Source organism: Megalobrama amblycephala, linkage group LG14 (genome assembly GCF_018812025.1).
Source record: "Megalobrama amblycephala isolate DHTTF-2021 linkage group LG14, ASM1881202v1, whole genome shotgun sequence".
In the NCBI taxonomy this organism is placed as follows: domain Eukaryota; kingdom Metazoa; phylum Chordata; class Actinopteri; order Cypriniformes; family Xenocyprididae; genus Megalobrama; species Megalobrama amblycephala.
The window spans coordinates 14867058-14891918 of NC_063057.1; the positions used below are offsets into that span (position 1 = coordinate 14867058).

A 24861-nucleotide genomic window follows, 5' to 3' on the forward strand; every position below is an offset into this window, starting at 1 on the left:
ATTAATTTAGATTTTAGCATCAAACGAGTCATACATTGTATGTCTTTGTTTTCTAACAAGAATGTGTGCATGAATTCACAGCTTTCATAAGAGAATTTCCAGCAATTGCAAATAATGTATTTTTTTATTTAAATTGTATTTTTTTGTAAATAAACCCTAACATTAAACAAATATAAATATATTTTTCTGACACATATAAATCTATAATTTCTTGTTTTCTGAAAGAAAAAAAAAATCCTCACCTGGTTAGAACACATATAGCAAAGTGTCGAGTTAAAACATTTTTAAAAACATATCTTGACGCTCCTGCACTCAGTCCAGCTGTTTTTTTTTTAACCGCAAGGATGAATGCTAAAGAATCCACTGATCATTGTTGGTGGACATGCCCCTAAATTATTATTATATAGGGCTTCCTTAAGACAACCTACTAACAAGTTGGTTTTAGAAGTATTTGTAGCTTTGCACGTCCCACTCAGTAAGACCGTCAGTAAGATGTACTCGTTAAAATGTGACTGAACTTGTGACACAATATACTCTAGATGCCCTAAGACTAGAGTTGACAGAAGGTGTTTGTACACATACATAAGAAAACACACCAGCCTCATCAATCACAACCGAAGGCTTTTTACCTCGGCTACTGAAAGTTCAGCTCTGGATCAATAAGTGGTTTCCTCTCTCTCTAAACATCCTAAGGCTGCCTTTACTGCCTTGCCTCATGTCACAAACCACAGTAATTAACCAATTTGTAACAATGTAATACCTGTCAAGCAGCTCTCACTGCTAATTAATGACTGGGCTTAAAAGATAAATCCCTAAAGCAGCACAGTACTGTGTTACATGAGGGAGAGAAAGAGAGAAAGAGCTTAGCCCGAGGCTCTTATTGTCCATTACCACTTTTCTTTCCATCTTTTCTTCTCTCATTTTGCCTCTTTCGCTCTGTAATCATCTCCTATGTGGTTAACACAGACTGTTTTTTTACTGTACAATATAGTCGACTTTTTAAAGTACAATTCTCTTATACAGTATCTGTTGTATAAAATGCATACAATGCTGGTAAATAGAGTGCTTCAGCTGTGCGATAATACATTATATATTTCTATATCACCATAACACTATGCAGTACTCAACTATCAACCGTGGTTTAATTTCAGGGAATATATCTGCTAGTGGCAAAATAGCATGTAATGAATTTACTTTATACAATAAACATTTCTGTGCTTAATTCTTTTTTATTGTTTTATAAAAGAAGCTAGAAGCAATTTGAGCTGTTTTACTAACTTCCACTGTTTTGAAAACTTCACACTCATGATAAAAACCCATTCCCAAAGACATGTAAGCAAACCCAAACATGAACAAATTTACAAAATTATTCACAGACTGAAAATGTTCCTGATTGGCTAAAACGTGATATTTAAAAAAAAACAACAAAAAAAACTTGCTTACAGCACCACGTTTAAAATGACCTACTTGTTTTTTTACACATTTGTCTGCTCATTTCTGATCTTAAAGGGTACGCACACACAGAGAGAGGACAGTTGTGAGGGCCCTTTCCAACCACTAGTCATCGGTGATCATGGCGGGGATGCTCTCTTGCTAAAATGTCATCACAGTGGGGTTACCGCTCTGACGGCTTGATCAATGGCGTTCCCTTTTCTGCTCCAGGAGCGTGAACAAGCTTCATTTGATTAAATATTTCTGAGCCGCCTAATGAAGTACATTTACTCCAGAGTTAGCCTCGCGAACACTAGTGTGAGGAAGGTGTACAGAGGCTTGTTAAAGTGACAGTGGAGTGTGTTCTCGCTACGGCTGAGTGACCTAACAGGATGTATCATTAACCGTGCTAACACGAGCAAGGCTGTTGCTTAGCAAGTCATCCCAGCAGATCATTAACCGGGGCCGGCGAAGAGGCTAGCGCTAGGTGGATTAGCATACCTGAGCTCTCGGAACGCTTGAAGATGTGACATTTGATATGTACAATTATAAGTATGATTATAGGTACAATTCAAAGTTAGAACCGCAAAACCAGCTCTTCTGACCCAATCGCCGATCGGAATAGCGAATACCTTTGTAGTGCTAAAAAGAGATACACCAGCTATATCAATGGCCGAACATGAACATGCATACACTCAGAGGTCAAATGAAGACACAAAGTCTTTTATTTTACCTTTGATCTCTCCAAAGTTGCCAGAACCCATGGCCAATAGCTTGTCCTTCCAGTCCTTAGACAACAGCCTCTCAATACTTGGGGCCTCTGGAGGGGAGGGAGAGACAGAAAGAGAGAGAATTACCACGGGCAGGCAACATCACAATATAGCTCATTTAAAGTCCATTTGCTGTAATAAAGGCCCGTCTCTCTAATGGCACCAACAGTAGGGCAGGAGGAAGAGAGGATGGAGAGAGAGAAGGAGAGAGAAAGACAGAGAGAGAGAGAGTTGAGCGGCTTCCTCACCTGCTGTTAGCCAATCATTAGCCCTATGCTCCAGCTAACACAAAGAGGCTCTTAATGCACCGGGTACAATGGACACATTATCGAGGCTGTGCGCTTTGTTTTTCTAATACACCCCACGGACCCGCTAACCCCTCCACCCCACACGCTAATTACTAACCTGCCAAGGACGGACGTCTCAAACAAGAGAGAGAGAGGAAAATTACAACAACTCTCAACACCCCCCTTGTATTCCTCTCTAACACAAATACATGCACACACCAGTACCAGCATCACCATCACAACAATTAACTGCGATATGAAACAAAACAAGAGGAAGAGAGAGACACAAAGGTGTGTGTTTGTGGTAAATGATAGCAGTCAGTATTTTAGCAGCCTGAGAAACTACACACACAACTTTAGACACATTTAGATTCAGTTGTGATTTCCTTTGTTTCATTTTTATCCTTTCTTTTTGTCATTCGACATCCTGTTGCTCAAAGAGTAAAGCATGATGCTTGCAACAGCAAGGTCATGGTTTTGATTCCATATTATTTTATAATGATAATTGTCGTCTTGAAAAACATCTTTAGACCTTTTTTTTTTCTTCTTCAGACTACTCTACATCTTAATCATTAAACCTATCAGAATGTTAAAATTCACATCTCCAAAACCAAATACACACACTTCACATTTAATTGCATTTTCTTCTCCGTTTAATTTTTATCCATTCTTTTTGCCATTCTACATCCAGATAGCCTGATAATTGCAAAGGCAAGGTCAGGGTTCGATTCCATATCATTTTATATGATAAATTGTGTCTAAAAAAACACCTTTCTCTCATTAACTTGTTTATTCAGACTCATTTAAATCATAATCACTAAACCCTTCAGGATATGAAAATCACATCTCCAAAAGCAAAAATACACACACGCATGAACTTTACATTCAATTACGATTTCCTTTTCCTTTTCCTTTCCATTTAATTTTCATCCTTTCTTTTTGTCATTCTACATCCTGTAGCTCAGACAGTAAAGCATGACGCCTGCAATTTAAAGGTCATGTGTTTGATTCCATGTTTTTATATGATAAATGGTGTTTTGAAAAACATCTCATTTAAATCCTAATCACTAAAACCCTTAGATAAAATGAAAATTCACATCTCCAAAAGCAAAAATACACAAACATACATACAGTTAAACTCTTTTCCACCAAAGTAAAAACACCAGGTGGCACCATTACCAATTCAGCTGGAGTTAATGCACTGAGAACTAACCTGTGTCTTTGCGACTGATAGACTGTACAGGCCCCAGGTGGGCGGCACACACACTTGCACTCAAAGACTTGCCAAATAGAAGAAGACTTGCCAAATATTTCATGTCTGATTAGTGCTCAAACTTCCTCAGTGGCATGTCTGCAATTTAAAGTTTGTCGCATTCTTGCCTCTTGTGTATTTCTGAATATCTTTTGCGTTCCTGGTCTTGCCTCTGGACTTCAAAGTCTGACACTTTCAAGCCTATAACAGACACAGTCTTATGGACGCACTGCCTCACCGTTCAGCCAATCACCTTCACTGCTGCTGTTTCTACTGACAGCTGTCTCACTGTCACCCCAACAGGTGTTATTAGCCCTCGGCTCTCTCTCTCTCCTCTATTCTGGCATCTGTGCGTAACAATGACAGAGGCTTTTAAGCCCAAGAGCTTTGACAAGCGAAAGGTTTCAACAAATGGCCACTCCGTCTATCCCCCCTGCCTGCTCTCTCTCTCTGTGTATAGTATAGTACTTTCTCCCTCTCTCTCACCGTGGCACCATAATAGTTATTATTTTTATTTATTAACATGGACGCTATTGTCCCTGCTGACAGCTCCTTCACTTTAACTATTAATAAAAATAGAAAGCCTTCTTTTATGTGACAGCCCGCAGCGGGGATCTGTGCAATCGTTTACTGCAAAATGGACAGAGAAGGAAGCAGATATGCTGATGTATCTGTCTTTCGTGGCAGCTCCCCTGTCTTGATCTCGTTCTTCATTCTCTCTGATGGTTTGGGAAGAAAAGGACTGTTGCGGCGCCCCTTTTCTGCGGGCCTTTGATAGAAGCACCTTTCAGTTCAGCCTGTGATGTTGTTGTTTTTTTTCTTTTTCTTTTTTTCAATATGAAAAACAACATATGCTGGAATTGTAAAATTCTAAAATAAGCCTCTTTATATGAGCATATAAGTGTACTAATAATACAGACTCTGAGTGTAGTGAACTAAAAATCACAAATGAGACTACTTTAATATCCCAGTTGTTTCTTCTCGATAGCGAAGATATTAAATGGATTGAGAATTTTAGTGGAGTGTCCTGCATCTCAAATTTAAAGAAAATGCCAAACTAATCTGAAATGTCTCCTCTACAACAATCTCACAATATGCTCAGAATTCTGAAATGAAAAGTCTATACGAACTCAAACATCTCTCATCTAATATTTAAAAAAAATCAAAACTAACCATATTAATGTTATAGCCCTATACACTTACTGCAAAAAGTTAATACTTAAATAAAACCCATCTGAAAACTCCATTAAAGGGTTAGTTCACCCAAAAATGTCAATTCTGTCATTAATTACTCATCCTCATGTCGTTCCACACCTGTAAGACTTTCATTAACTTTGGAACACAAATGAAGATCTTTCTGATGAAATTTGATACTTCAAAAAGTTCCTAAAGGGATCGTAAAACTAATCCATATGAACTGAGTGGTTTAGTCCAAATTTTCTGAAGAGATACAATCTCTTTATTTGATACCGTGTGAATTTAGGCTTTTATTCACATATAAACATTCATCAACTCACACATCAGTTGTGGTAAACGAAAGCTCAAGCATGTTTGGTTGACGTGCGAGAACCAATGAGGTTCATTCTCCTGTTATGGAGCACATTTGAGCTTCCGCAAGAGGTTTGTTCTCACGTGTGAAGCAGGTTTGGTTAAGCTTTTGTTTATGTCTCTGATTAATGTTTATATGTGAATAAAAGCCTACATTCAATCTTTTCATCATATAAAGCAATCAAGTCTCTTGAATTCTCTTCAGAAAATTTGGACTAAACTACTCAATTCATATGGATTAGTTTTACGATATCTTTATGAACTTTTTGAAGCGTCAAAGTTCTAATTGCAAAGGCATTCTATGGAGGGACAGAAAGCTCTCAGATTTGATTAAAAATATCTTCATTTGTGTTCCGAAGCTGAACGAAAGTCTTACGGGTATGGAACGACATGAGGCCGAGTAATGACAGAATTTTCATTTTTGGGTGAACTAACCCTTTAAGTCTAAATGAGCAATCTAAAATGTTCTATAAAGATAAAAGATAAACATACTAACTGCATATTTAAAACTAATATTTGCTATGTGAATAGGTTATTTGCAATGGAAATGTGTGCATAAAAGAGACAAAAAGAAGTGAGAAAGGGCAGAAACTTTGGGACTGGTCCCATTATTTCCAATACAGCAGCACAGCTTGTATGCATTAGTGTAAAGAGGTCTTGTTTGTGGCAGCTGGGTGGAACCCTGCGTATGCACCCTTAACAAGGTGGGGAGCACATTTTTGGTGGGACTAACAGTGCCTGAGGGGTACAGCGGAAAGAGAACAGTGGAAAAACACAGAGCAATGGAGTGTGTGTGCCTAGATTTATGTCAGTTAGACCTGATTGAGAGAAAATGTTTGTTAAAAGACAAAGTGAGAAATTATTATTTCTTTGTAATGATCCTATTTGAAATCCTAAGCAGCTTTAAAAAAAAATAGTGGCAAAAACAGTGAGCAAATTAAAGGCAGTGGTGAGAAAAAAATGATATATATTCTAGCACTCCTTCCCCTGGGGGTCCCTGGATCCAATTTTGAGAACACCTGGACCATCAACCGGCCTGAACTGTCCCTACTCATACATCTCTATTTGTCTAGAACAGGATGTTCGGCAGACAGATCTGACAAACAAGCACTTCGGTCGCACACACTCATCTGTAAACCGAATATGAGATCACAAACTCACCAACCACCACACCAACCATGCCAAAATTGGAGAGGGGAAGTTAATCTGACAATAATAGGTGAATTATGGGGCATTATTAAAGTTCATTGGCTCCAGAGGACTTCAGCAGCTGGCAGAATCGAAGCCAAGATGTCCAGCCACCTGGCCCAAAAGCGTGGAAGAACCACTCAAGATGTGCCACCACCGAGCGCACTTTCATTTTTCACACACCATGGTCCAACTTAGGGCGGTCTGGGCTCTGTACTTCACAAATAATTTCATCACTCACTCTCTGTTTCTCTAAGCCTTGCCGTTGCGATGCTATTTTTTGCCCAAACGTTCTGACTCAGCCCGGCCAACTCCATTTTTCCAATTATCTCATATTTGCAAAGCCAATGAGATGTTTTGTTCGGAAAAGAAAGAGGGGGCGGGGGTTGGTTTTGGAGGAGTGGAGAAAAGTGGGGAGACGGAGGGGGAATGAGACAAGGAGAGCCAGGCCCACAGTGGACAACAAAAGGGCCAGTGTCCCAGCGCCAGCTTCACGCGGGTGGGGAGGGCTCACAGGAAAGGCCCTGGCTCGGGCCCGGCCCAGCACACAGCACCAGAACAAGCTCCACATTGACTGCTCTTGGCAGAAAGCAACACGCTGCAGCAGCTCCCAGTCGCCACAGAGGTCAGGATTGAATAACCAATTATACAAGCACCCAGCTAGTTTATCTAAGGTTGGACAGAAAGGACCGTCACACACTTTGAGTTCAGCGCAGTATATATGTCCATCACGAGACGCGCACACACAGGAGTCCAGCTGCGCTTAGATCTTTGTGAGGAGTAAATACAAACACACAAAGATGAGTTTCAATCTCTAAACTAGTGATTAATTACTGCCTTTATGACTAAAACACTGTAATCAATTAATGCAGTCCAGATCAGTAGTCATTTAGGATGTCATGTTTAAAAAAAGTTCATGAGATTTTAAAAAGCAAACGGCAGAAGTTTGATTCAGAAACAAACATGCTGTGCAAACTCTGCTCCTGAATTCCCCTGTCAAATGAAAAGATGATTATAATCACCCTTGATGATCAATTTATGTACGGCTGTTATTTGCCCAGAGACCACGTTGAAAATTCTTTCTAAAGGACGTTCAAACATCGGCAGTCACTCGTGTTTTCTCCCAGTGCGGCAGACACTGCGAGACTGTGAGTTTAGAAACGCACAGAGCAAGAAGAAAAAAAAAAAAACATCGGACCAAATCTCTCATCAAAAGCCGCCATTCAAGCTAAAAGTCCCAATTATGTGTGCTGATGGAGGAAAAGGCAACGCTTAGCAACACTCTGTACAAACATTCACACACACACAGAGAATGTCTTCTTTCTTCTTTTCGCTCAAAAAACATTCCTGCCTCAGAGAGGTGACACAAGCAGAAAGGAAAAAGGGAAACGTGGAGGGACAGAGCGCGATGGAGTGAGATAAGGTGAGAGTTTAGAGTGTGTGTGAAGTCGTAACGTGTAAAGCGTGTGGAGTCAACGGAAAGAGCAGAGATGAAGTTAAAGGTCAGGATGTTAAACACCCTTCAAAAGCAGTCACCAGGGTAACAGGAACAATTTTGTAATACAAAATATAAAAGGAAAAACACCTTGCCTGAAAAAAAAAAAAAAAAAAAACGTTTGTTCTCCATCTGTACAGATTATTTTTTTGGACAGTAAAAAAAAAAAAAAGATTTTGTTCTAGAACAATGACATCATGGGTAAATGGAACTATATATAGTTCCTCATTTAAATGTGTCTTATTAATGAAACACGAGCAGAATAGTGTAAACTGTAAAGTGTTTGCAAACCCATTTGTACATAAACTGGCAGTGAGTTTTACGAACAATTTACAGAAATTAATGCAATATTTTAGAAATGTGAAATATGTGAAAAACCTGCATGTAAACTACATTTATGCAGTGTTATACAGAAGTCCCACAAGCACTACAAAGTGTGCTCTTCAGCTCTAGTCCTCACTTAGATGACGCTAAATCAATTTTCCATAAATTAATAGAAAATAATTCCCAACTAAAGTTGCAGGGTGAGATTTACAAATTGAAAAAGTCGTTTATCTCTGACGGAATTGTGCCCTTCACATATCTGCAATCCTTCTCTGACAGATGGTGTTGTGGGTGCTTATGTCCAATTTGATTTGAACCAAAACTCCCGCCAAATTTATTCTGGCACCTCTTGCGCGGTGCCAAATTTACACTGCCAGATTGAAATAACTGCGTGGAGGGCATGACATTGTGAAGAAGAATGTGAGCAAAACCATCACGACGTGTGAGAAAGTCTGAGAAAATTAAGACATTCTCTGAGGACGTCCAAGACTTCAAATCTGGCTGGCATACATCTGAGTATCAGCCATGCTTACCGATACGCACACACGCAAGCACGCACAAATATATGCAATTGTACATACATACAGAAATTAATTAATGTGCACAAATGCAGTTATAAAACAAGCCTTTTTATATTCCATATGTGGCTTACTGTTGAGTTTTGCTTTTAAGTAGCAGACTAAGTAAATTAGCCTTAACAGATTAACATCTCAAAACTCTTAAAAGCTAAAAGTAGTACATATGATGTTAGCAGACACTTAGGTCTGAAATATAGTATGCAGTGAGGCTTATGTTTTGCATCTGAGGGAACCTACTTTGTATAATTGAAGTTCATGATCATTTAAAGAGGTTGTGACTTTCCCCCCCTGCGCTTTCAATCTATTGGGAAAAATTATATTTCCTTTTGCTTTCCACTAAAGAAAGAAAGTCACATGGGATTGAAATAACATGAAAGTGACTCAATTTTAATTTTTGAGTGAACTACACTACCTCCTATATTAATGGATCATCTGTACTACAACCAGATTCCGACAAGAGCGTAATTTCTCATGCCGTGGTATGTCAGAAGAAAGGGTTAATCTCGGCTCAGGGCTCCCCTCTCCGAGGAGCGCACACATTTCTCTTGTCAAAGGCATCCTGTTAAAGTAGGCCAGGGCATATTTGTGCTTCCTCCGTGTGCTCTATAATGGAAAATGACACTTTCAATCTGTCTCGTGGCAATAACCCCTCTTCAGCGCGTCTCGCGCGCAGCCCAGTCAGCAGAGAGCTGTCATAGCCCCGGGGCCCTGCCGCCACCCGCTTTCATTACATCACTTTAAAATGACAACAAAAGAATACAACGTGTTCGTCCGAGTCTCTGATGCATTAACTGCGGGACAGCAGGGGAAAAAAAAAAGCTTTGGACTGAGGCAACCCACACATACACATACGGTTGCGAACACTTGCTATCACAAAGTCTGCATCACAAGAACCACGGACTGAAATGTATTGAGAAGCACGGTTGAAAATAAATAAATAAGTAAAGAAATAAATATATAAAATTTGTCAAAGCGCAAGGCAGAGGCCACGGTGTCTGTTAAAATCACAGTTGCTGTATGTCACATTGAAGTGTACTGTGGCTTTCAGAAAGCAGCTGTCACAGGCCTGTCACACACACAGGCAAACTATGCTGACATGATAGTGCTACTTTGCATTTTGGAGGCAAATAATAAAAAACAAAACAAAAAACAAACAAAAAACCAAGGCAGACCCACTCAGAAGTCTCCATTTTAAACTTGTCATAACAAATGAAAAATGAAAACAGTTATTACCCATATTACAATTTGCTTCCTCTTCACATTGTTTTTCATTTCTGAGTTTGTGAAGTATTCATGGACGCCCCCTTTTTTCCTGATGGAGGCAAGGACACATGCTTATCAATGAGGAAAATGGCTCCGTCTGACCTGTGCAAACAGGAAGTAGGGAATCTAAAGGCATGTTTTTCCCTAACGCACTCCGGATTTACACTGGATTTAATTGTTGCTGTTGTCTCTGTGTGCCTGGGGCAGTTAAAATGCTTGCCGTAAGAATGGCCGGCATTGTGTGGGCTCCACTGCTCCAAGATACTGGTAGCCATGTGAGAGCCATTAGGTGATTGTTAACAGCTCCCAAGAAGCTGGCCATGCCCAGCAAACCAGTCAGACCCCTGCAGCCACCACCCGGCACATCCCTCAACTCGATTCCTTCTTTCTCTTCATCTGTAGGACAGGAAGAGGGGAGGTGGACAGGGTGGGGGATGGCGGTAAATGCTTTCAACTTAAAACTTTGATTGCTTGATAAGCTTGGTCATGGGAATAACTGCCCACTAATAAGCTATATTGCATTTCCATTGGTTAGTCACCAGCAGGGGTACGGGACAGCAAAAACGGCCTGTTTCATCTTAATTCGTTTATTTAAACCCCTACTGTGCGAGTCTGTACAGTGCACTCATAATAATGTTAACATATTAAATGCACTGGAACGCGGCACTTTAGAGGTCCTCAAATATAGTCATCAGATAAAAATATTAATTGCGTACACTATCCCGGTACCCAGTACTGAAACACACTGTAATGCAGTGATTCTCAACCAGGGTTATATGTACATGTATAGTTACAAAAGCAACAATGATGGATTACTTAAGCATTACTGATGGGCCTGTGGTGAGACCCAAAACAAAAAATGTTGGAAAAGACTACAGCATTGCACAAAAAAAGAAGTATGAAGAGGTTTATCTGTGTAGAAACAACAAAGTGGTGGGGGCTAAATCCACGACCTCACTCTGTTCTCCTGCTGTTGTGTGCATACTGGGGTCCAAAGTCCCCGAAACGTCATAAGCCTGTAAGCAAATATACCAAACACATGACAAACTATACATTCTATTGTGAAAGAGTGCTTACTTCTGCTTTGCGTTCAATCTATCTCTCTCTCTCTTAAAGGTAAGAACAGCTTTATGAGGAGATTAGAACATGGCCCGGCCCTCTGAAAGAGAATTCATCACTTAAAAACACTGGAAACCTGACACACTTAGAGTTGGAGCGCTGGCCCTAAATGAAGCTAATGAATCCTACATTTCCTCACACACCTGAACTTGTATTCCCTCTCGACTGGCATTGTATATAAAAGGGAAGGCAGGGCAAAAACTAAACAGCCCAAGTTTCTGAACACTCCCTCTGATCAACCATTTATCATCCACCAGTAATTAACCCACTGCGTTTTTCTGTGCTCTTGGCATTAAAAAGAAGTAAACAGATATTTAAATGTGCGAGAAAGATTTGCCAGAATGTGTAACCTGTATCTGAGGGGTATGTGAATCCGGATGAAAGAAAAGGAGGTTGAAAAAGATCCAAATGAATGACAGGAACAGCACTCTCTGAAACACAGCACCTCTGAGCAGAGGAGGGCGAGAAGAGGTGATGGGGAGATGAAGCGGAGGTTTAACGTTTACATGGCAATAATTAAAAATATACATAGTGGAAAGAGAAGGAAACGGGTGATGTGTGCGACCTTGTGTGGTTTACGAAGATAGATATAGTCGGAGGACAAAATTGTCCCCAGAAATGACCTAAATTTGACAAATATCCCTCTGGAGACACCCTAAACAGTAAAATTAATTAATAAATGAATTTAAATGTAAATAAAGAAATACATTTACATAAATACATTTCAATTTAAATAAATAAAAACATTTATAAATTTGAATGTAAAAAGTCTTTTTTAAATGTGTCTATAAGTCGTCTCTGTCTTCATTTAGATAAACATATAAATTTGCTGATGTACAGCTCACATGTAATAATACACAATAATGGCTAGGTAAAAAACCTTATCAGGCCTCATCAACCTGTGTTAAACAGAGTCTTACAAAAGCCCAATCTGAACACTGCTTTCTTCTTTATGTCATAGTTCTTTATATCATAAACAACGTTTTAACATTCAATTTCAATTTTCTTTGGACTATGCTGAGGTGCCGAGGCATTTCCTTTGTGCGTACGCGTCTGTGTATGCACGTGCGTGTGCAGATCGCTTTGTGGCCGTGACAATGGGCCAGGGAACAGACGGTGAGAGTGTGTGTATGTCATCGGCGACTGCCGTAGACTGGCGGAGTGTGTCAGATCCAGCCTAAAATGACTAGCAGCTGGGGGTGACAGTTGTTTTAACAGCTGAGCTGACAGGATTAATTCAAATGCACTGAAATCAAAAAGTGGAGAACACCTGTTCAGTCTTCCAGCGGTCCCCACGTCCAGGCAGGGGATCAGGCTCGGGCGTGCAGCCAGGCTAGAGCTCTCTCTCCTGGAAAAGTATGGTGGGTGCACCGCCACCATGGGACAGGAGAAGGGGCGTAGGGAGGGGGAAAAAAAATGAAAACAGTGGCGGAATAGGAAGGAGTCCAAGAGCAAAGGAAGGCAGAGAGAGACACACTTGAAGGGAAAGAGGGAGGACTGGGATCCGCCTAGCTTGTTTCTGAACATCTGGCTCAAATAAAAGGCCTATTTTCTGGCAGGCCGAAGGGTGCTGACCTAGGGCCGCTCAGCAGAGACAGATTGCTTCATTTCAAAGTGTGATGCCTGACCACAGGACTGCTGGGGTTAATTCTGAGGCTCCCCCTCATGTTCAAAGACCCCCTGCCGGAGCTTCATTCACTTACTGGTGTCCACTACCGGCCTTCAGTCTCATACACTCAAGACGAGGAAGTGGAGCATCTGTGTAGTATGGAGTGTGTAGTATGTGATGGAGAGTCATTAATAGACTGTGTTGTGTTTACAATCCCCAGGGGAAGATCTTAGTTTGTCATCACATTAAATTCGGCATGAAATGGAATTCATCCTATCTGTTATCAAAATGCATGTTGATCTTATTTTGAATTATTCATCTGTGCATATCATTTTTAATTTTTTTTTTTTTTAAATCAAAATGTCATAACTTGATCTTCCGATGCTGTATGCTGGTTTCCTCCAATCATTTAGTCAGCTTAAACCCCCGCAACTTTCTTACAATCAATCGCAAGAACTTTTGATGCACAGGACCATGTTCCCATCCTACATTTTTTCTCCATTTCACTTGAAAGGATGCATGTCACAATACAGACCGCTAGGTTGTGAGTTTACGGCCTGAAACACAGTATACTCAAGCACATGAAAGCAAATGCTTCTGGCTGTGCAAGCTAGGTTGCACAATATTTGAACTTTTTTGCAATTGACAATACAATGCAAATGCATTCTTAGCATCACCACCAGGGGTGCAATAGCGAGCAAGGTTGACTACTGTCAGGTGGAGCAGCAGTTTGAAGAGAATTTTACTATGTTAGCCAAACTGTTAGCATTTTTAGCTAGCTACCTGGACATAATGCATGATATTTAAAAAAAAAAAATGCTGCTAAATCTTAAGATTGCATTTGTCATGTGGTATTTGCCTACACATACTAACTCCTAACCCTAACTTAAAACCTAAGTATAGTACTGGTAGCACATTCTGATATATAACTTTACGGTTTGTCGTGATCAGATCCATTCATATTTCTGAACTCTGAACTAAAGTCTGCACTTTTCTTGACAAGTGACTGCATGATTGATTTAACCAGTGGAATTGACTTGACATGGGATTTGGGGTTTGGGGAAAACAATACCGTCTGCAAATATAACACTTCCAGTTTAATGAGAAAGTCATTTGAAAGTAACTATCACCTCCTTGCGCACTGTGAAAGTGTACGCAACAGGACTGTGCACTTGCAATGCATTAGCCAATGAAGTTTGCATACTTGTTTCTGGCCTAAAGTCAAACTTCTACAGAAAAATGTCCTGACTTGTGTGTGTTTACCTTTACCAAAGACTTTTTTGTGAGTGTGTGTTTGTACGTGCTCGACATGTTGTGTGCGGGTGAGCAGCCTCTGACATTTGGCCTGTGCACATCCACTGTTTGTTCTAATCTACTCCAACCCAAGCAAATACACCTAAATCTGCTTTGTAATTTACTTTACATATCCCTTTTTAACCCTGTTGAGCCTCAAGTGAGTGTGTATATGTGTGTTAGAAAAGAAGTGAATGGATTTAGATTTAGATTTACAGGGGCGTGTAATGGATATGAGGAAGGGATTTGCAAGCCATGTGAAAGGCCTCTAACGCCACATCAAAATAACCAACAACCACTGACCCCCAATTACCCATAATGCAACAGCACGCCAGAGCCTAGCGGTTCAACCATACGCACATGCCTGCTATTGCCATATTTCCTCTTGCCTTGATTCCCTTTTCAGAAATCACACACACACAGTGTTTCAAAAAGCCACCAGTGCAATTGGGAAAAAGTGCTGTGATGGAGATTCAGAAAGCTCTCTATCTACTAAAGCATGATCAAAGAGAGGGGTGAGTGATATTTTATAGAGCTCGCTCAGTTTTTAAAAGTTGCAATGAATATTCATGGGATATTGTATTCCATTATTTAGCATTAGCTTCAAAAATGCCAACACACACAAAATAAAATTAGCATGTTAATAGATATGGGTGTGCTCTGCAAATTAGCATAAGAATGACACAACTGCTCAACGTCTGAGAGCTTTACAGGTTTAACAACTAAACAAACGGTGAAGAACTCACTTTATTTGTGCGAACTGATTATTTTTTAAGGGGTCTGCCTCGCCGTACCGATTGCGTGTGCACTAGCATACAGAGAAGTTCTTAAACATCTCACGAAATCAGTCATCTTCTACACATCTCCATAAGCGATATTCATATTATGCAATTCACAGGCACATCATTAAATCCAGCAAGGCAAACGGAGCTGCTAATATATGGATTCCTCATGTTCAGACCTTGCATTCAGCCATCACGGCTCAGGAGCATTTCCAATTCATGCACGTCAATGACGGCTGTGTGCAACTGTCCAAGTCTTGAGCCACAATGGTGTGGCTATGGAACAGTCAGCTCTATAATGGCCCTGCTATGGAGCCACAGTCTAATTCATGAACCTCCGGCTTTTGTGCTTTTCTTAATGCCACACCAGGAGGTCAATAACAAAACTTTAGACACACAATCACAATCGCACACACACACACACACATAAGTAATGCACAAAGACGTCCATCTCAAGTCTCTAATCCGATGCCCACACTTAAAGTAAAAAAAGACCACAGCGCTGTTATGCCAAAGGCTCTAAGTGTGTGTGTGTGTGTGTGTGTGTGTGTGTCCTCAGACAGCTTTTCCCATCCCGTAAGCGGCATTCAGCTCTAATATCACCCATCCAGTGAGAAGGCTCATCCCTATTGATTGTCTTGTGCAAGGCAGCAGAAGAATACAAACTGAAAGGCAGACCCAAACAATTCAATACAACTGACTTGAATGTGCCTTTCATACGCTGGAACAATGGCTCGCTCACAATAGGGCCCCGTTAACTCTAATGTGTTCAGCTGTTTTGCCAACCTCAAAGAAAAGTACACTGACTTGGATTCAGCCAGAGACAAATTAACAGGCATGCAACCGTCTCCTCGGAAAAAAGGAGGCATCTTGTGCTTTTCTCAGTAAAGACTGACGGCGCTACTAAGAAAAATCTGTAGCGCTGTAATGGCTGAGTTAGAATAGCTGGTGTTTTGTTGCACTAGATTCAGTAAACAGAGATAAAAACTTTATTCAGAAGGCGTCTGTTTGTCTATCAGGTTGGATTGCATCATTTTTAAACAGATATGCCCAGAGGAAAGGTTTATTGCTCAAAGGTTGCTCTTTGAGAGCTCAATTATCAACTTAAAATTCTTTAGGAGACATAAAAATATGAGATAATTGTTGACATAGTACAGTAAGAGCACTGAGGTATTATTGCATTTGTCACTTGGCTGTCAGAATTAGATGAATCAGCACTTATCAGGTACTAAAATTAAGTAAAAATAGAGCAAAAGAAAGAGAAAAATTAAGGGAAAACAGCTTTAGATTTACACTGATTTATTAACTGATACATTTCTTCAGGTTACACCTCTGACAACAATCTCTCTTTCAATAACCTCTACGGAGCCATATTTTGTTTTGTGTAGTTCTCCATTCTCTCTTTTTCTGTCTTCAGTCTCTAACTCAGCCCTCGTTTTTCAGAGCACGAGGGGAAGATAATGACAAACAACTCCAGTGAAAACCTTCCTCCTAATGTTAATTTATACATCTAACTAATTACTACCAAATGCTGGAAATTGCACATGGAAGTTGTTCTCTCCCACGCTCTGCCTCTTCGCTCACAGACGCTCTCAGCGCTCATAGTGTGCCCTCCTCGCCTTCTATTTGCCTGAATTTGTCTGTTTATGGCTGCATATGGAAGTCCTTTGGTAGTTTTTCTTGTTCGATCTGTTCGTTCTTACTTGATGCAGCATCCTAAAAAAACTGCTAAAGAACCAAACTGTGCACAACTGTGTTTATGTGTGCTTTCAAGCACATGTGTGTGTTTGGGGTCAAATTATAGTGTGTGTGTGTGTGTGTGAGAAAGCACTCCGCAGCAGCAGTCATATAGCGGATTAGTAGACCCTGGGGAGATTTAGACAGAGATGCACTGCTGAACTGCTTCAGAGCTCTTCTACCCCTTTCGTCTTCATGGAACAGTGTATCCGCCCTTCTTATTCTCTCTCATTGAGGGGTATGAATGCGTGAGCCCTTGGCTAACAATGACAGGGCCTAAGTGCTGTCTTATAAAATGCCCCAGTGCCTCCAAACACCCCCCTCATGCACGTCTCACAAAAGACGTACACTCGGTGAGAGAGTGTGTGCGGTGCAGCCTTGCTCTGATCTTAAAACACCATTTGACGTGCCCTACAGTTCAGTGTCATGCTATAAAACAGTGCAGTCGCACAACTTACGGCCCACTGTGCATTTAAAGCCACCTCCGGTCTGACCCCAGACCGGTGGAGGCAGCGTAAGATAATAGAGGCATCCGGGCAGCAGCTGACCCCAGGACGGGCTTTGAAGCTGGAGCATCCCACAGAGAGAGAAGCAAGGAGAGGGACTCAATTAGTCAAGTCTAAATTGAACCATCAATCTCGGCTCACTCCATGGCCATCCGGTGCGAGGGGGCCAGCACTCGTAAACAAGACCACGCGGTTACTTCAAGAGGGCTGTACGGCATCTGAGGTGGAGAACTAATGACAACTTTATGGGAAAAGAGAGGAGAGTTGAATCTGATTTGTCTCATGTATGTGGAATATTATATGCATTGAGCCAACAAAAACAAAATATGAAGAATAAATCAAAATCGAAATCTTCATTTCTAATACTGTAGTCACCTGCTCTGTTACAAATATAATAAAACTCTAAATAATATACATATTTAAGCAATAAAAAAAGTGCTTGAACAAACAATAACACGTATGCCAAAATACCTGTTTTGTCACGTCTAATCATAAGAGGACTCTTAAATGAGTTGATTAATGTCTTAAATAAACTTAGAGTTGTGAGAAAATGAGATGCGCATCAGATCTGTGTCATGTTCGGCAGCGGCAGGTCTTAAAGTGACAGCAGCCTAATAAACCATTTGCTGTGATGTCTGTCAGTAATGCTAAAAATTTTAGCTTTAATAAGGATTAATCCATATTTAATTGATAATTTATGCAGTGAAGCCTGTAAAGTGTTTGATAACTTTATTCCGTTTCTACCACAGGTAAATATGACATTTATTATAATGGGTTTATGTGAAGATTGTTTTAAATTTAAAAAATATTATTTTAAAGCCTAATAAATGTTGAAATTGATAGCTTTCCATTATACAGTAATGTTGAATGTCTATAATGTTAAAAAAAACTATTTAATAGAGACATCAGTTATTAGTATCAGTGATATTGACCTTCATTCATAAAAAGATGCCATTAAGCAAATATTTAAAATATACTGTCTTTAAGTCATTTCTACATTAATTTGGAGAGTAACTGTGAAATTATTAAAATATAAAAATATTAAAAACCCCAATGTTTTTAATCGCAATTAATTACAGAACAAAGTGTGATTAATTAGTTAATTTTTTTAATCGATTGACAGCACTAATAAATACAAATAAATTTAAAAATAATCACATTATATTAAATAATATAATACTGTATAATATTAAACACTATAATATATATATATTCTCTTGTCCCCTTTGCAAAATAATGCAAAATGCAAAAGTTTCACAGCCATTAAATACTATTTAAGACTTTTAGCAGGTATGGCAAAAATAACTTTATGGACTCTGGATGAGAGTTACTGATGAGAGGAGTGATCTATTTTGTGTAAAAGCACACAGGGTGGGGAGACTCAAAGAGAGGCACAGGAAGGTGAATGAGACTATTGTCTGTAAAGGGCTGTGTGACGTATGCTCAGCTTGAGAGTTGTGTGTGTATGTGTGTGTAAGGTTCAGTGCTAAGGGAACCAAAGCTCGGCCCTGACCATGAATCAAGCTCAGCCCAGCGCCAAGGCTGACAAACACATACACTCGCGCGCACACACACACACACGCGTGGACACTCAGGAGACCCTGAACATCTGTGCCCCACATAACACAGACTGCCAAGCACTAGTGAGGACTACATCTCCTCCACAGAGAGCCGGGGGGAGGAGGAGGAGCGTGATCATACCATCAAAGAAGAAAGCGTCTCAAAGATTTGGAGTAGTTCAAGATGAGGATGAAGTTCATTTGCAGTATAGCCGTCTGATTGCGGTCAGTCTTTAAGAGTGTGCTGTGTGTGGATGACACAGGAAGTGCTCTGTGAGTGTGTGTTTGCTGTCCAGACCCCTGAGAGAGACACTGTGCTGCTCCCTCTGAACCCCTGACAGCCCTCCTGCCCTCTTTCCATTACTAAAGCTAATAACACACACACACACTCCAGCACGCTGCTGCCTGACACACACCACACACACACACACACACACACACACACGCTGCTGGAAACTGTTCTTGCTGCAGTTTTGAAATATATTGCTACACACATAGTGAGAGATGAGAAAAAGAGGCATGAAATGAAAAAAGGTGACTAAATGACAGATTCCCCCTCCCTAGTTTTCACAAATGACAGGCAGATATATCGGTCAGGCCTAATAATTGCCCGATATTTGACCATATTGAGATGATGGTATCTCCTGATAACTGTGCCTGTCTGGCAATAGATAATGCATATGGCCTACCAACAAAAATGAATAAATACTCCTTGCACATCTGAATGAGTCAATACAGCAGAAAAACAAGAGAAGAAGCTATTCAAAGCTACATTTAAAAAAATATTTTAGTCAAAAATGCTTGAAAATGATCTTTGAAAAGGAGTTTGAAACATTTTTATAGCACTTTTAAACGATTAATCACATCCAAAATAAAAGTTTGTGTTTAGGTCATTGACGAATAAGGTTTTTAAAAGTGAAAAACAAAACAAAAAAAAAAACATAATGAAAATATAATTAATTTTAAAGTTTTAATAAAGTGTTAACAATGAGATTATGTGGTTTTTATAATCATAAATTAACACTGCTTTTGTCATTTTTTACAAGATGGACAAAATTTGTCATCAAAAAAGTCATTCGGTTTAACCAGAATTTTTACTTAATGACACTTTTGGTTATACCAAATGACAATATTTTCAAACAATGCTAACAGGCTGATAGCTAGCTAGCAAAAGGACAATCAAACATTTTATATTTAGTACATAATATACAAGTATATATTAGTATATAAGTATACAAGTTTTTTAAATATTACAACATTGTCCACGTTTTATAGCGGTTGTACCGAATGACCTGATGTTTTGGGACTTGCGTATGAGCAAATGAAAACCTGAATTTTTCAAATAGTTAAGACAGTGTTAGTTACTTTGTTTCATGAACATGTGGTCCTTTGCAGGTGTCTGAATGATGTCACATCCTGTCACATGATATTGACCACATGACTTGATCCAAAATGGTCCCTTTATATTGGTTACTCTGAATAACATTAATGAAATTCATTTTTCCGGACATTCTTTCTAATAACAAAGCAACAACTTCTACACATAATTTTAATACCATTTTGCACTATGTTGATATATGATGTTATAAAATCATGCCAGAATAAAAAATATGTACATTTATTACATTTTAAGATATTTTAATCACAAATGAAATGGCTGTATTGGCCTTTGGACGGTTAAACCGAATGACCTTTTGACATTTCAAAATCTTTAAAATACCTTTATATGTAGCAAAATATAATTAAAACCTTTTGGATTCAATACAAGAGATCTACCTTACATACTTTAGATGTTCTTTGTTTTTCATTATTATTATTAAGGCCTTTGGACAAAAAAAATGACCGTCACGTCACTAACCCGTTTACATAATATATGTGTGTGTACTGTGTATATTTATTATGTATATTAAAAATACACACACATGTATGTATATATTTAACAAAAATATATTTATATATAAAGTTTTTATTAATATTTATAATTATAATCATCATATATTAATATATGATGCCAGCCTGCTTTCTAGATACTGCATAAAGCCATTTTGGTCGACCAGTTGTGTGCAGTAACAGGTAGAAAGGGAAACTGCTTTAAGATGTGCAGTATCATTGAGGCCAGTCGATTAGGGACAGACTCGGACGCTCGTTTATAAAGGCCAAATGCTCTGCTCTTGGTCAAACACACACACACAACCACACACACACACACACACACACACACTCGCCTGACCCAGTATAAGTTTGGCTGGTATCTCTTCGTAACAAACGACTCAGCTCGGGCAGTTTTTCTGGGGGGAAGTGGAGCAGCGAGGGGGGACAGGTGAGCAAACGACTCGCTAACACGCTGACTAACACGCTCCCGATTTCACATGGGGAGTGAGATGCATGCAGCCCCCTCTTCCTTTTCTCTTACTGTTTTCTGACCCATTTCCTTTCTACTTTCCCTTTACAAGCCAGCGCTACGTTTCCACCACACCGAGCGCGCGAGCGACCTTCGATGAATGCGCGTGTACATGCGAGCGTGTGATTGATCCAGCTAGAAGCAGAGTATGAGAAAGAGAGGGAGGGTGGGAAGAGAGAGAGAGAAAGGGAACTGTAATAATACAACCCTTTCATAATGATTAAAGCATTCATTAATTTTTCATCATAACCTGCCGTTTGCAGCTAATGGTCTTTGTGAGGTACACAAGCAAACAATGGACAGGCGAGTTGAAAAGGGATTTTTATCAGGCTATGAGAGCCCTGGCTCAATGCACTGCCCACCTCCCCCACTTTATTTCTCTTTTCTTTTCTGCTTCTTTTTCTCTCTGTCCATGCTTCTTGAGGGACTGGGGCTTCTTTTGTTTGCACATTTCATTTGAACAAAGTAGAGAGATAATGCGCTACTGTAGTCTCCTGCTAATGGACTGTCTCTTTTACTTGCTTGCTTTTTCTCAAGAGTTCTATAAGTATCCTTCCTATATTTTTTCCTGGCCTCCTGTATACGACAGCTGTTGAATTTCATGACCTTTCGGATTTCTCTAATGTAACCATTTTCTCTGACATAACTATTAAAATCAAATGTAAATGAAGCAAAAACCTGCTTGTTTTTTATAGAATTGAATGATAGTCACACAAACGAGCAGAATCAGTGCCAGCAAAACTCCAACGCCTGTCATTTACGAAGTCTTACGCATCCTTGCCTATTAAATGTTTAGTCTTTTATATACCAATATCATATTTAAATCCATTCTGCAGATTTTTCCCCAAATCAGAGCTGAAAATAAAATAAAATATAATACAGTTGTAAAACTTTCCTCTAAAACTGCTGACCTGAATGGAAGTCAGACCGTGGAGCAAAATCTAGTGTGACCTCAGCTTAAGACAAAGCATGGAGTAATTCAACAGTTGTAAGACAGAGAAAACAGAGCGTGCTAAACCCTGCTGTATGTAAATACTACAGCGAGAGCTAAATCAGTGAATGCTAGCTTTGTTTGCCTGCATTCTTCACATGGTTGACAGCTTTAAGTAGCCTTCAGTGTGCACGGGTGAAGAAAACAATACTGTACAATCACACATCGATCTATCGACCGACCGACCGACCCATCCATTTATTCTTCAATCCGTCCAGTATCAGTATGTTCACATGTTTATTTGCACACACATCGGCTAATTCACATAGGGAGCAGGTTCTGATTATTCATGAGGAACTGGCCTCTAATTACAGAGCGAGTGTGGTGTGATGTAAGAGACAGAGAGAGAGAGAGATCCTGTGGAAGGAGCTGAGAGCCGTTCTCTCAGTAATCAGTCTGAAATGAATATGCAAAGTGTGGCACACAATGGCTCCGAACAGCTGATCCCTGCCTGCTTAAACAAAGGCCTGACTTTATCAACAGCTCTCATTAAGCAGAATTTGTTAGTCAGGAATGAAGGACAGATAGATGGAAGAAAGAATGAGTGTGTGCGAGCGAGTGAGGGAGAGAAAGACAGAGATGCTCACCATGAAATCCTTCACACTTTTTCAGTCGGTTTCACATTGTAATTTCATCACAATAAGACATACACGTGTGCCAATGTCCTTTGACTGTCTAATACAGTGAACTTTTTCCACCAATAGGGTGCCAGTGCTGATTTCGGAGCTGGTGCCCAATCTGGATCTACTCCATGTGCTTTTTCCATACAAAAAAAAAAATGGTTCTGGAGGGAAAAAATTGGCTGTGCAATGACTCCTAAAACCTGCTGGTCTCCAACCAGGAAGTTTTCAGAACAACAAGTTAAAGCTAGATAGCTCCCACTAATCAAAGAAACTCTCTACACTGGAAAAAAGTCTGATGTGACAATGTTAAATGTCTTTATTTATTGCTATGAATTTTATTTAAAATGACATTAAATAAATTAATAAATTAACTCAATGGCATCAAAAGTATTTATAAATTAATTGCAATTGATTTTTAAATAGATAAATAATAATAAAACAAATTCCCATGGTATCAAAAGCATTTACACATCTTTAGGGCTGTCAAACGATTAATCGCGATTAATCGCATACAAAATAAAAGTTTGAGTTCGCATAATATATGTGTGAGTACTGTGTGTAATTCATATGCATTTATAAATACACACAAGTTAATGTATATATTTAAGAGAAATATGTTATTTATGTACAAAAAATTTATTTATATATAATAGAAATTATATAAAAATATAAATAAATACATATACTTGTAAATATTTCTCAAATATATACATGGATGTGTTTGTATTTATATATACATAATAATTACACACAGTACACCCACATATATAAGGCAAACTCAAACTTTTATTTTGTATGCGATTAATCGCGATTAATCGTTTGACAGCCCTACTTCAAATCGATCTTTCTTTCCATGGCACCAAAAGTAGCTTGTAATAAAGATGCTTAATTAAATGAGTTGGTTTTAATATATGTTCTCAAAATACGCAAACAATCACCATGAAGTGACATGTTCAGTAGTGGAGAGGTTATATTGTTGTTCGGCTCTCAAGACGTTGTAAACAAGGTGAGAATTGAGGCTTCATAACAGCTTTTTCTGTGAGAACTTCACAATCATGTGTGTCAAAACGTGTATTAAATTCTCCATCACTCACCTTCTGGCTCATTCTTGATGAGTTCCTCCATCTTGCGCTGTTTGAGCGTGTCGACCACGTCGGCCAGGCTGCCCTTGCGTCTCTCCGGAGTGCCCAGAGCTGAAGCGGAGCTGGGTTCGCTCCCTGGCCGCATGGACCCCTCCTCCTGCTGCTGCTTACTGGGTGAGGTAGAAGAGTTGTGCTGGGGGTAGGGGCTCAGGGCCAGGCCTTTACAACCATCCTGATCCTGACAAAGAGACGGAGAGAGAGACAGGGTGTTAAACAAAGCGATAAACAGGCCTTCACTAATTATTTCGTCCTGTTCCTGAGTGTTGAGGCATGTTTAGATTTACTTTCATCCTCATCTGCCCATCTGTACTGTAGCAAGTCTCTCTCTCTCTCTCTCTGCCTCTGTCGGTCTGAAGTCTCTTTAGACAAAATCATTAGCTGCAAAAAGTTTCAGTCGTTTCACCATCACAGGAACGGTCTCTTCCTCTGAGAAAGGAAGTTTTTCTACTTTGAATCAGCTCCAAACACACAAGAACGTCCAAGTTTTTCAACCACATTTTTTCTTCTCTTCTTGACCAACATGACAGCTGCAATATCAATCACCATCTTCAATGTTTCATGCATTGATCTTCTGTCCAAATATATAACAGTTCCCATCTTATGGTTTCTTATGTAATGTGGTTCAGAATTAGGCTTGTACACTATAATAAATGAAATTGTGCAGTTGTTGCCTTAAGGGGCTCTACCCAATCTGGGTCATTAAGACAACTTTTATTGGGATAACCTAATATAGTCGAATTAAATAACTTTGACTTGAATAAAACCAGGTCATGAGTTCAGTTCATGATTTTGTTTACAAATGACAAAGCATTTTTACAGTGAACCTTTCATAGATGCAACAGCATAAAAAACTAATGCTATAAACTGTATATACATACAATATAATTACATAATTTATTTTTATCAATTTACTTATGTATGTATGTGCACACATACTGTAAATTGGGTAAATGACAGATGTGG

General features: G+C 39.4%; 1 protein-coding gene and 1 long non-coding RNA gene across 20 annotated transcripts in view; one reads left to right on the top strand and one right to left on the bottom strand.

The window, feature by feature from the left end:
- The window catches only part of LOC125244735, an 88799-nt gene that overhangs the window by 51675 nt on the left and 12263 nt on the right, over positions 1-24861 (top strand). Inside the window, exon 4 of one of the 2 annotated variants that reach the window (XR_007179373.1) lies at positions 11253-14667. The exons of the other annotated variant lie outside the window; for it this stretch is intronic. This is a non-coding gene — a long non-coding RNA (uncharacterized LOC125244735). Of the gene's footprint in view, positions 1-11252; positions 14668-24861 lie in introns of those variants that run through there. 2 annotated transcript variants of the gene reach the window in all.
- sox5 (SRY-box transcription factor 5) overlaps positions 1-24861 on the bottom strand; it is a 251157-nt gene that overhangs the window by 37868 nt on the left and 188428 nt on the right. For 16 of the 18 annotated variants that reach the window (XM_048154934.1, XM_048154936.1, XM_048154941.1 and 13 more), the window contains 2 exons: positions 23851-24076; positions 2165-2251 (listed from right to left, as the gene is read on the bottom strand). In XM_048154934.1, coding sequence (XP_048010891.1) covers positions 2165-2251; positions 23851-24076 — 313 coding nt within the window. The remainder of the gene's footprint in view (positions 1-2164; positions 2252-23850; positions 24077-24861) is intronic. The other 2 variants (XM_048154947.1, XM_048154946.1) reach the window with 1 other exon arrangement.